This window comes from Taudactylus pleione, unplaced genomic scaffold (genome assembly GCF_031769625.1).
Source record: "Taudactylus pleione unplaced genomic scaffold, aTauple2 ptg000106l, whole genome shotgun sequence".
Taxonomy (NCBI): Eukaryota; Metazoa; Chordata; class Amphibia; order Anura; family Myobatrachidae; genus Taudactylus; species Taudactylus pleione.
In genome coordinates, this window is record NW_028284508.1 from 1113119 (window position 1) to 1126635 (window position 13517).

General features: G+C 42.6%; 1 protein-coding gene across 3 annotated transcripts in view; it reads right to left on the reverse strand.

The window, feature by feature from the left end:
* Positions 1 to 13517, reverse strand: part of SLC12A4 (solute carrier family 12 member 4) — a 307394-nt gene that overhangs the window by 13369 nt on the left and 280508 nt on the right. For all 3 annotated transcript variants that reach the window (XM_088470905.1, XM_088470906.1, XM_088470907.1), the window contains one exon: positions 3242 to 3349. In XM_088470905.1, coding sequence (XP_088327031.1) covers positions 3242 to 3349 — 108 coding nt within the window. The remainder of the gene's footprint in view (positions 1 to 3241; positions 3350 to 13517) is intronic.

Here is a 13517-nt window from a genome sequence, read left to right on the forward strand (position 1 = left end):
GCTCTCAAAGCCGCATCAGTTATTTACTTCTAATATCAGCTGCAAGCTGCACCATCAGCTCTCAAAGCCGCATCTATTATATACAGTACTTTCTTCTGCTACCGGCTCCAAGCCGCACCTATAGCTTCAAAGCCACACCATCGGTTCACCAAGTCATACCATCAACTCCCAAGTCTACCTGAACCTGTTTTTGTTCCTGCCGATCCTCTCACTACTGAATCCCATTGTACCTTCGTGTGAATCTCTACTACCCCGAATGAGAAGTCCAGGCGGCTGCCTAAGTACCGGTGAACGTTTCCTAGTTCTAAGGGAACAAAGGGCGGTTGTTATTGGCGGAAGACCTCGCTAGCATGGGTTCTAGGGGGTTCACACGAAGCAGGCTTTGGATATCATAAAAGAATGTGGAAATCTAACTGTCCATAAAAGGAGAAACCCATCCATGGGACATGTGTTTTACAGTGTGCAGAGGGGTTGTCATTATTGGAGCAGTGCATGCATTAGATTTTGTGACGCCTGCTGGACTATTTATCTTGCTACGGCTGCTGCAGATTGATGCATCCCATACATCTTGAATGGCCTGCTGTAGCAGGAGTCCTTGTACTAGATTCCTCCAAAATTGTTAGAGATGAAGAAATGTCTTCGAGGATCCAATTGAAAAGGTGGCAATCCTCTGCGCTAGAGTAGTAAGGCACAGGGGTGTAATTGAACCTCCCTGGCGTTTGTTTAAAGTATATTATTTATTCTAGTGTGTAGGAGTATTGTTGTACTTGATAACGGTTTGGCCTTTTGGGTGCTGGGCACTCAACTGGTCGACGGATTGGTCGTCTGGCCAACAGACCAATTTGGTGTGCATACGCGCTGACCGACCGATATGTCTGGCCACAGGAACTGGTAATGGCGTAACTGTCGGCGGTTCCTGCAGCCAGCATACAGATGTCTCCTCGTACATCTTTGCTGCTGTCACACCAAAGAGCCCCTCTGGGCACACCAGGGCCCTCATCCAGAACCGCTCGCAAGCGGGGTGGGGGGGTGGCCAAACAAATGGAGGAGTTCATGAAGCAACGTCTGCCGTTTGTAGGCGGCCCTACTGACATCACCAGTGATATCAGTAGGGAGCTTCCTGCTCTGTTAAGAGCAGGAAGCTACCTGAGGCTTGCGGTAGACGAGACCCTACCCCAAGGGTCTCGTCGCAAGCCCCGATTGTCGCGACCATCGCAACCATAACTTAGTCACTCGCTAAAACTGTGGGTGGTAACCCACAGCTTAGCGAGCGGCCAGGAGGCTGCCTTTCAAAAGAAAAGCGGCCGCCCTCATACAGAGCGAGCTCTCGCTTTTTGCAAGTGGCTCTGAATGAGGGCCCAGGTCCTGAGCAACTCAGGGCATCTTTTTTGCCCAAAACTGCATCTTAGTCACAATGTGATGTGACTTGGATGCACCAGAAGACTGTGCTGATTGATTTGAGATGTGACATTTGTACATCTGTGTGCAACCGAGTTTGAATGATGTATATGAAATGCTACGACGCAGTGGTTGCAGCATTTTTTCCACGCCAAGTTCTATTGTGCTTCGTATACAGACTCCGTAGCACACAGATATACAAGTGTTGCATATCAAATTAATCAGCACAGTCTCCTGGTGCTTTGTAGTCACATCCCATTGCAACTAAGATGCATTTTCTTGTGAAAATTACACAAAACATATGCTCAGCGTTAGCATAGGCGCACGGGACATGGTGGCTCACATGCGCCAGGAATCTTGCACCACATGGTGTATTGAGGCTTGATGTATGAGGAAACATCTGTATGGGTGAGTGGGTTAGTTCGTCCGTGTACACAGGTAGATATGCACAACATTTCTGAAAGATAGATCGCATCTGCTGTATTGCAAGGCAAAAATGCTAGTAACTATGAACGACATTGTTCACAGACATATTAGGTTGTTCACAGATATATCGATGGACGGGACGATTTATCGTTCGTTGGCTTCCCCTTAGATCTAGATTAGATCAATTAAAACAGATCTGCGCCTCTCCTCATTTCAGCTGTGCTCTCTTCCAATTAGAGTGTAATCTACAGTGCATGTGTTAGCCTGTGTGTATGCACAAATGAACAGTTGCATACAGGACCGCTGGCATTAGAAATGGTGATGGAAAACCATGGGTGTACCTGGGTGGTGACTGGGAGGTGGTATAAAGTGAACTAAAAAAAATGCTGTCTCATGGGCGTCAGTGTAAGCAGATGCGTTCTCAGACACAGAACTGCAGCCACAGAGGTCATATTTAGATAGAGTTTGGAGTGGACACTGCACCTGCCATAGGCCATAGTAGTATCAATGGTGAATGCAATGATGCGCCGATGGTGGAGTGTTCAGAACCAGTTGAGTTTGCAGCGTGGACGGGCTTTGAAAGTGGGCACTTCAGGGCTTGCACATTCCGATGCATGCTAGTACAGAAGGGGAAGGCTGAAACTAGCATAATCCTTCTCTGCTCCACTTATTGTAACTGGCATTTGCATTAGTATTAGTTTAAATAAAACAAAACAGAAAGTTCATACCTTATGCAGGGGTGTGTAATGAGCAGTGCTTTTTTTCTATGAAAAATGTACTGGAATTCACTTAAATTGCTGAAATCCAGTGGTCAAGTTAGTGCGTCCCTAAACTGTTAAGTAGCTGTAATGTACTAGTCTGGTGATACAAGTTCCAGGAATGAGTGTTAAAATATACTAACATTGATGGTATAAGAACTGTTTCCAGAGAAAGATGAGGTGCCGTTACTCAGAACCGTTGAGCACCATCAGAAAAAAGCAATGGATAGCAATAAGGTTTGAGCTTTACCATGGAATAGACATATACTGAGCCATTAGAAAGTATGTTCATGAAATTAATTGCAGCACTCTCAAGGAGACTTGGAGAATTATAAACCCAATCTGATAGACATGCAGTGGTTTACTTTAACATGTATACAGCTTTTTAAGCGGATATTTCATAAATTTAATTGTATTAAGGAAAGACGTGGAAATTATCATATTTTCCTAGTGTTACATTTGTGTGTGACACTACTAGAGGATCACCACCAATAGGAGGTAAATTTACTAAGGCGTGGTTTGGCAAAGTTGCCGATCATTGGCAACTTTGACAACCAGGCTTGTTTAGCATTACTTCCTATTGCCATTTTAACATCATCTGTTAAAGCTGCCGATGATCGGTGGCTTTGACAAAATGCACCTCTAGGTCAGAAACCTACCTCACGATCTCTTTCAGTTTTGGTGAGGCGCATCTGTCTCAGCATCTGAGAGCGCTGCTCCATCATTAGCGTTCTCTCATATGTGTACGCAGAGATGTCACTATTGTGCTGCAAATATTTGAAAAAGATATAATAAATGTACAACATTCTGTAATGCCTTTGTTATAATGCATTGCATTCTTAAAAAGACAACAAAAAGCTATAGTATGCTTCATCACTAACCTCCCTTTTAAATAATACTCTACAAGTTTCAAAGGGCATGGGATCCTTGGTTAATTTCTTATAATGAATACATGCCGGGAACCTTCTCATAATGCTTTTGTGGTGTTCTATTGTTGTTCTACACTTCTTCTTGCCGTTTCCCCCCATTCCCACTTTCTTTTCTCAATATTGTGTTTTATACTGGATTTGATGGTCATGTTATGGCTACAATATTCTTTGCAGATGATATTGACCTACTGATAAATATCTAGACTTTTGTAGCCTAGTTGTAAAATGTAAAACCCAATGCATGTCAGTGAATGCTTTGTACTCATGTTGGAATTTGGAAGATTTCCTGGCTGTTCCTTTCATGTTTATAGGTTTCCTATGTTACTTGACTATCAGATTTGATTCCCTGTAAAGTAGTGTTTACAAAAAAAAAAAAAGGACTACAAAGTGCACAGTAACCATTACTTATTTCCAGAAAATACAGTTATTGCCTGCACTACAAAAAACATATTTTCCACATATAGGTTGGGAGGACACTATGTGCCCTACCACTCCAAATGATTTGGTACATCAGCAGCTATTGTCTGGTTATCACTTATACTCCCCAGACAATATCACCAAATGGTACGGAAAGAAAAAAAAAAACATCAGATTTTTGTACTTACTGGTAAATCCTCTTCTCTGACTCTATGGGGGACACTAGAAACCATGGGGTATAGCAGGTGCGAGAGCATTCTGGCCACTAAATAGTTAAGATCTTTATAGCCTCCTGAAGTCAGTTTTACACTACATACACGGGCAAAGAACGGGTGGTTGCCAGGCAACCACAAATCCCTAGGACTACTCGGAGCGCCAGGGCGGGCGTCCATTGTCCCCCATGGATTCAGAGAAAAGGATTTAACTGGTAAGTATAAAAATCCTGTTTTCTCTTTCATCCAATGGGGGACACTGGAAACCATGGGGACAACCCAGAGCTGTCCCTAAGGAAGAGGGTGCTCCTGTGCTGAAGACAACACCCTTTGACCACAACTGGCATCACAAGATACAAAGGTGTCAAATCTATGAAATTTAATGAAAGTGTATGCTGATGACCAGATGACAGCCCAACAAAGCCGTGGCGCTGAGTCATCGCAACGAGCAGGCCAGGAAGTCCCCACGGACCGGGTAGAATTTGTCCTCACAGATGCAGAAATTGGCCGACCTGCAGAAGTACAAGCATGGCTAATGACCGCCATGACCCACCTGGCGATGGACTGCTTGGAGATGCAGGCCACCCACGCTTATGAGCATCAAACAGGACAAACAGCGCATTGGTACGACAGAAATCCGTAGTTCTTGACACACATTCTAAGCGCACGAACCCCATCCAAAGAATGTAAGGACAGGTCCGACTCACCAAACTGTCCGACAGGGTGAGTGGGAACCAAGAATCTCCTGATCAATGTGATAACTGGAAACCACATGTGGAAGAAAATTGATATTCGTGCAGAGGACCACTCAGTCCTGATTAAAGATGAGGATCTGTGTGACAAAGCCGAAAACTCAAAGACCCGTCTGGTCGCCGAATTAGCAAGCAGTTTTTCAATTTAAAAACCCCAGGTCCACTGAATCAAACAGCTCAAAAAGGGGATTCCTGTAGATCCCGGAGTACCAGGACCAAATCCCACAGCACCACTAGAGGAATGAAGGGGGGCTGGATATGTAGCACCTGCAGGAAAGTGTGACTTGCAGGAATGACGGAAAGTATCTGCTGAAAGAAAAGACAGGGCAGATACAAGAACCTTTAAAGGAACCAAGATAGATCCCCAAATCCAGTCCTCTCTGAAGAAAGGACAGCAGCCTGGACAGTCGGTATACCAAAGGCGATAAGCCCTTTTGGGCAAACCAAGCAAAATAGTCGTTTCACAATCGGTAGTAAATGGGAGCCGAAGACGGTTTCCTGGCCTGGAGCATAGTCCTAACCACTGCATCGGAGAAACCATGTGCAGCTAAATTAGATGCTACAGTACCAGCATTGCCAGAACACACATTGCCTTCAGCTTCTTAAAATGCGCAGAATCAGAATGGTTGGAGGTAAGATGTGGACCAGGTTGAATGCCCCACAGGACCAATAGGGCATCAATGAGATAAGCTCCTGGATCCCAAGTCCAAAAGCCATACCTGACCACCTTCCTAGAGGCGATCAAGTCAATCTCCAATCATCCTCTAGAAGACGGGAAACAGCTGGGTGCAGAGACCATTCCCCCAAGTGAACATCCTGGCGGGCTGAAAATCTGTCTCCCAGTTTTTCATGCCGAAAATTATAATAGTCAATATGGCCATAAGGTGGCGTTCGGCCCATGACATGATTTGTGCTGTCTACAGCATAGCCTGATCACTTCTTGTGCCATCCTGATGGTTTATGTAAGCGTTGGCTGTCAGATTGTCTGACTGAGTCCCTGCATGAGATGACAAGCCTCCACGAGGGCTAGGTAGACTGCCCACAGCTCCAGAATATTGATGGGCAGAAGTGCTTCCTGAGGCGACACCGATCCAGAAAAGTAAAGTGCAAATTCACACACACCACCATAATGAGCAAAGTCCATGATTCTATCCAAAGCAGAGTGCCCCCCTTCCAGATGAGAAGTGAAAAGCCATCATTGCAGGGATTGTCTCGTCCAGAGAAACAAGGATCACCTGGGAATGGATCTGGAACTGTTCCACTTGGAGAGGAGTTCCCTTTGAAAGCTGCGGGAATAAAATGGAGCAAACTCAGCCATGTCGAAACATGAAAGTTCCTAGAACCCGCATGCAGATGTGGATAGAGACTTTCTTCTGCCTGCTGCTATTACGGCCAAAACTTTTGTGAATACCCGTGGCATCTTGTAAAGCCCAAAAAGAAGAGCCTGAATTTGAAAGTGCACCTTGAACCGCAGAAGGGACTGATGGGACTGCCAAATGGGAACATGCAGATAAACGTCCTTGATGTCCAAGGATGCCATGCAATCTCTGGCATCCAAAGATTGGACAATGGATCCTAGGGATTCCATTTTGAATTTGGGCACCTTGAGGTGGACATTGAGGAGCTTGAGATTCAAAATGGGGAGGAAAGTTTGGGTACGAGGAACAGGTTAAATAGAAACCTTTCTTTATCTGATGCGGAGGCACAGGAACAATGACCTCAGAAGCCAGAAGAGATTGAATGGATTCTTTTAAGGCTAATGCTTTGGCGGGATCCACTGGAAGGCCAGTTACAAAGAACCTACAAGGAGGAGGACCCCGAAGGTCGAGATCATACCCTCTAGGAACGGACATCGATGGTCGATGTTTGCCGACTATCAATGTTTTTACCATTTGATGGCAGCATTCTGGTGTTTGCCACCATCGAATGTTAATGATATTTTTTTTTTCAATGCTGAGAGCTGCACTGTCCCTGCCTGCAGCTCTCAGCATTGGGCATCTTGCCCTACCCCCGATCCTGCCCCATGAAGGGTCTCTTGCGCATGCAAGTATTAAATGAATAGTTTTCTTTCATCTAATACCTTTGATGCAATGGTTAGCTACCATTGTATCGAAAGTTTTGATGATGGGCTTCTAATGTCCATACCTAATAGTCTTTAGTAACAATGTCCCTAATCTAGTTTTCTAGCATGGAAAGAAGCCATTGATCGCTGAACCAAAAAAGACAGACCCCCACCACTAGGGGGGGGGGGGAGCAGGGAGAGGAGTCATGCTGTGGTTCTTTTCACAAGTATATCAAAGGAAAGGGGACAAGGGGGAGACTTTTGCACCAGTAGGTATCAAAATATGGATAATACAATAACCCCAATTTAATAGTTCTCAAATTATATTATTTGTCCAAATGTTGGGGGTGCTGCCAAGGACACTGAAGAATCACGATACAAAAGAAGAAAAAAAGAATGTCCTCTTTGTTGGCGCACTGAAAATAATTTTAAAATATAACTTTTAATTCATTGAAATAAAATAAACCTCTGACGTGAAATATGAAAAAATTTAAATATTAAAAGAAATAAAAATAAAACAATATTAAATAAGTGTGTGTGTCTTTATTATCCCAAGAATGCTAAAGGTATAGTTAACCTAAAATCCTCATGGTTTGTATGCCTAAAATTGGGATCCTGATGAAAAATCAGGCAGGCATTCCAGCCTGTGTGAAATAATGTATCCAATAAGTCGTAACTTGTAACTATCTAATTGCGAGAAAATATTCACTCTATAATGTTTCTTTAATAATTGAACATTGTTACAGTTTCAACAATCCCAAATGAAATTATCCAGTCATATCTTTGGCCAATAGGTGTCACTGTTGTGTAAATAATAATGTGCTAAGATAGCACTGATTATTATGGAAATATAGTAAGATTGTGTATATACTTTATTAATATTATCTAAAGTCAATATTCCATAAAATCACTATCCTAAGGTGGAGTTATAATCCAATGAGGACTCTGTTAATAATGTCACTGTCGGTATACACCTTATATTGGTTGTATCAAACGCAATTCATAAACTGATAACACATAGCGAGCTGATAGTTGGATCTGCTGAGGGTAGAGGTAAAAACTGTTCTGAGTATCACAGTAATTGCTGGAAGTATAGTTAGTGTGTGATGCGTTCAGATACACTTATGCTGTTCAACTTGTTGCAATTGGATGAATTGAACATAAATCAATTGAAATAGCGCATACATATTACCCAAATATATCAAATAAAGTCACAACTGGCATGTATATAGTATCTATTTAAGTCATATATAAATGACCTATAAGCGCTACTAGTCTCAATTGGACATATACATATATATATATATATATAATGTGCGCTATTAGTTATATACCATGCACAGCTCACAAAAAATGTTATGTTTAACAGCACAAAAATATAGTTGAAATTGTTATGTGCACACTCGGGTTGCCTTGAAAAAACTTGTAGATGTGAAACGTACGTCGCCGTAGGAGTAGTTTTCACTACTCTGATGTGTGTCTCCCAGAGCATATTAGCCAATTGCAACAAGTTGAACAGCATAAGTGTATCTGAACGCATCACACACTAACTATACTTCCAGCAATTACTGTGATACTCAGAACAGTTTTTACTTCTACCCTCAGCAGATCCAACTATCAGCTCGCTATGTGTTATCAGTTTATGAATTGCGTTTGATACAACCAATATAAGGTGTATACCGACAGTAACATTATTAACTGAGTCCTCATTGGATTATAACTCCACCTTAGGATAGTGATTTTATGGAATATTGGCTTTAGATAATATTAATAAAGTATATTCACAATCTTACTATATTTCCATAATAATCAGTGCTATCTTAGCACATTATTATTTATACATCAGTGACACCTATTGGCCAAAGATATGACTGGATAATTTCATTTGGGATTGTTGAAACTGTAACAATGTTCAATTATTAAAGAAACATTATAGAGTGAATATTTTCTCGCAATTAGATAGTTACAAGTTACGACTTACTGGAATGCCTGCCTGATTTTTCATCAGGATCCCAATTTTAGGCATAACTATTTTAGGTTAACTATACCTTTAGTATTCTTGGGATAATAAAGACACACACACACTTATTTAATATTGTTTTATTTTTATTTCTTTTAATATTTAAATTTTTTCATATTTCACGTCAGAGGTTTGTTTTATTTCAATGAATTAAAAATATATTTTAAAATTATTTTCAGTGCGCCAACAAAGAGGACATACTTTTTTTTCTTCTTTTTGTATTGTGGTTCTTTTCAGCCTGCTTGGGTGCCGGACAGCAGCCTGGGCTGAGATGATGCCCTCTAGGCCTTGACCGATGAGAGGGGCCTGGAGGAGGCACGAACCTTGGTTTTCCTTGCAGATGAAAAAGAGCGAAAGAGGATCTTTGTTTTGCCGCAAATAAGTGCAGTAAAGCAATTTTGGATGTGCTGCCGCTGCAATAAGAATCCTAACTCTGGACCAAAGAGGACCTCCCCTGTGAATGGGAGTGACTCCAAGGCCTTCTTAGATGTGGCGCCCTCCTGCCATGTGCGTAGCCAAAAGGCACATTGGGCTGCAATGGCCGAGGCTGTAGAGCAGGGGTGGGGTACCTTTTTTCTGCCGAGGGCCATTTTAATATATATAACATTATACACGGGCCCGGTGCAGGCCATGCCCCTCCAGAATGCAATGGCCGAGGCTGTAGAGCAGGGGTGGGGTACCTTTTTTCTGCCGAGGGCCATTTTAATATATATAACATTATACACGGGCCCAGTGCAGGCCACTCCCCTCCAGATTATGTCACAATGGGGCAGGGATACAATCGCCGGTGATTACAACAATGCTCCGGGGAGCTGTAAGGGCAGCTGTGTGACTGCCTGAAGCATCCTAAAGATGCTCCAGGCAGTACTGCTGCATTGGTTCTGGCTGCAGTGTGCCATTCTAGGCACCCTGCTAGCCAGATGAGGCTAGCAGGAAATAGCTCTGGGGGCCAGACCAAATGATTCCGAGGGCCTTATACAGCCCCTGGGCAGGAGGTTCCCCATCCCTGCTCTAGAGGATAATACCCCCAAATCAATGGCCATCTCACCTATGTACCTTGTTGCCAAAAAGGACATTTTCAACCACAAGTAACAGCTCGGATTGTACGAACATGTAGACCGTCATCTAAGTGTCTGCCCAACGTATCATGGCCTTGTTGACCCAAATTACAGAAAGTCGGTCTTAAAGATAAATCTATAGTAGTAAAAATAGATTTCAGAAAACTGTCAAGCTTCCTGTCAGTCACATCCCTGAGGGAGGCTGCGTTTGGCAGAGTAGTTGCTTAAGCTAAACATGCAATAGGTGCATCTACCGGGGGAGAATTCTCCCATCTAGACCGGTCAGAAGGTGGCAAAGGATAAAAAAGTACCAATGCGCCCTGAAGTCTGAAATTTTTGGTGGGGCTGATTCCAGGCTTCCACCAATAAATCCTCCACCTTTTTCTTACGCTTGAAGAGCGCCGTACCTTGTTTAAGAACTCTCTCACTATCCGTGATATGAAGGACGGATTTACTGTAACTGCAGTAATCAAAGCCTCCACATCTAATGAGGAATCTTGATCATCTGCCTGAACTGAGGATTCCTCAAGATCAGAGTACTGTGGGTAACCTTCTTAACCCAACAAAGAGAATCTCCTTGTTGTGTATGTTTATAAATTGTCTTGCATTTTAAACAAATATTGTTTTTATTCCAAACTATTAAATAGCTTTTTACTGATTGCACTTTTTTAAGTATATTAATTAACACAGAATCACACGGAGTTAGTTTTGAATGTAGCATTTAATCTACATATACTATCTAACTCAATCTCCTTGTATTTGATGTCATGCATTTATACCTATATATGAAATAAGTTATTTCACAATTTGGCATTTTTTGCACATTTAGCACTGTCACTTTATAACGTATTTATTTATACACATATGTATATATGTTTTTACGTGGTTTTTAAGTCATACAATTTATTATAGTTATAACCAACTAGCCGGTCGCTCTATAATTAATATCTATGTACAACTATCTATGCTGTTAGTAAATTTACCATAACTACTTATTGACAGAGAGCTGACGCCTATATTTGATAGGCTAGTGGGTAGTTGTTGAAGTTTTTTTATCTGATTAAAAGTGAGGGGTACATTAATCATTGGCGCTTGTCCTACCCATTTTCTCATACATACAGACAAGGCAAGAAACAGATCTAACCAAACAAAAGTCTAGAGACTGTGTAGAGACTAACACTATAGCTGCACAATGTATTGTGAGGTATAGAGGAGGGAGAGAAAAAGAAAATCTTGGCTGCCAGACTTTAATTGTAGGAGCTTGTAGGCTAGAAGCAGTGTTGCCAACTCTGAAACAAAAAGTAGATATATGGTAAGAACTTACCCTTGTTATCTCTTTTTCTACGAGGTCCATAGGGTCCACAGGGTGACCTTGGGGTATAGGTGAAGAGTCATCCGGCCACCTTACGCAGTAAATTCTTCTTCCAGGATGCAGCGGGTCTCCCTCTATACCCCGCCCCCGGGCCGGAGGCTCCTCAGTTACGTAGCAAGCCAAAGGCCAGAGGAGGATAAAAGAGTGAGAAGAAAGTCTGGAACATGCTAGAATCACACAGAAAGAGACGGAAGACCGGTGACCAGAGCAAAGCCCAACTGAATCACAGGTGCGTCAGGGCAGGTGCCCTGTGGACCCTATGGACCTCGTAGAAAAAAAGATAACAAGGGTAAGTTCTTACCATATCTCTACTTTTCTACTTCAGGATCCATAGAAGGTCCACAGGGTGACCTTGGGGATTCCCAAAGCAGTATCCTCAGGGGCGGGGATGCTCCTGTGCAGAAAGGAGAATCCGCCGCCCGAAGGAAGCATCCTGAGTGGCAAAGGTATCAAAAGAGTAATGTCAAAAAAGATAAACCCTCTGGCGCTTTCTGTAGTCCCCGTATGTAATAAAAGTATAATTACACAATGCAAATCGATAATACTATATACAGTAGCAATAGATTTAATATGATACACAGTAAAGTCACAATATGATATAAAGAATGATAAAAAACGGCTAGTGCCGGTATTCCATAAAAGACATACACACTCACGATATAAAACAGAAAACAAGAAACATAAAAGTGCAATTACTTGGTAAATCCGTTTAAAAAAGGGCAGCAGACACGCTTTTGAGCGTTTTACTCTGTCTCCTAAAAACTGAATGTGATAATAAATAAGTCCAACATGTGGAGTAATAGGATTTGAAATTATCCTCTCCACAGGATTTTGTAATCCAATGTAAGTCAGTGATCGAAATAGATCATATGATATAGTCTCACTGTTTCAGTATAAGTTTCAGGATAAGTCCTTATATGGTGGTGCCAATGGTACAGTCGGTAGAAGTGGTTTGCCGGCAAACTAAAGGGTACCAGATGTACTGCAAACGTCCAAAAGGTGCCCATACACTATCAACATGCTTCACCAACTGAATAGATTTCCTCAGGATGCTTATTTTTTATATTTTATTGTCATTTTACTGTGTATCATATTAAATCTATTGCTATATATAGTAGTATTATCGATTTGCACTGTGTAATTATACTTTTATTATATACGGGGACTACAGGAAGCGCCAGAGGGTTTCTCTTTTTTGATGTAACCATCTAGGGAAGGTGAGCCCCTATCTTTTCCTCTTAGGCAGCATCCTATTAGGGCCCATAGGTACTAGTGCTACCTTCAGCCCTTTCTTTCATCAAAAGAGTAATACCTCAAAAAGGTCTGGATAGAAGACCACGTGGCTGGCTTACAAAGCTGTACAGCTGAGGCACCACGACGAGCTGCCCACGAAGGGCCCACAGACCAAGGCTAATGAGCAGTAACAGAGGGCGGGACTGGAAGCCTCAGAGATAGTTATTTGAAGCCATCTAGCCAAAGTTTGTTTATTGGCTGGCCATCCTCTCTTGTGGAAACCATAAAGAACAAACAAGGAGTCTGATTTCCGGAGAGAACTGGTACGATCCACATAAATCTTGAGGGCACGTACCATATCCAATGAGGCCTCCCCTGCCGAGAGGTATGGGGAATTAAAGGCCGGTACAATAATTTCTTCATTACTGTGGAAACTAGAGACCACCTTAGGAAGGAACCCAGGGCGAGTTCGAAGCACTGCCCTGTCCCTGTGAAAAACTAGAAATGGGGAATGACAAGAGAGAGCTCCTAAATCAGAAACTTTTCTGGAGGAAGCAATGGCCAGAAGAAAAACAGTCTTGGCAGTAAGCCATTTGAGATCCATTGAGCCCAGTGGGTCAAAGGGAGGGCCCTAAGGACAACAGCCAAATCCCAAGGCGCTACAGGAGAGACAAAGGGAGGCTGGATAGGAAGGACCCCCTGCAGAAAAGTGCAAATGTCAGGAAGAGGAGCAATCCTATGCTGGAACCATACTGAAAAGGCTGAGGATATGGACCTTCAGTGTAGCAAAGCGGAGACCAAGGTCCTGTAGGAAAGCCAACAGTTTGGCTATCCTAAACACCTGGGGGGTCATAACTTTTTGGATGACACCATTCAAAAT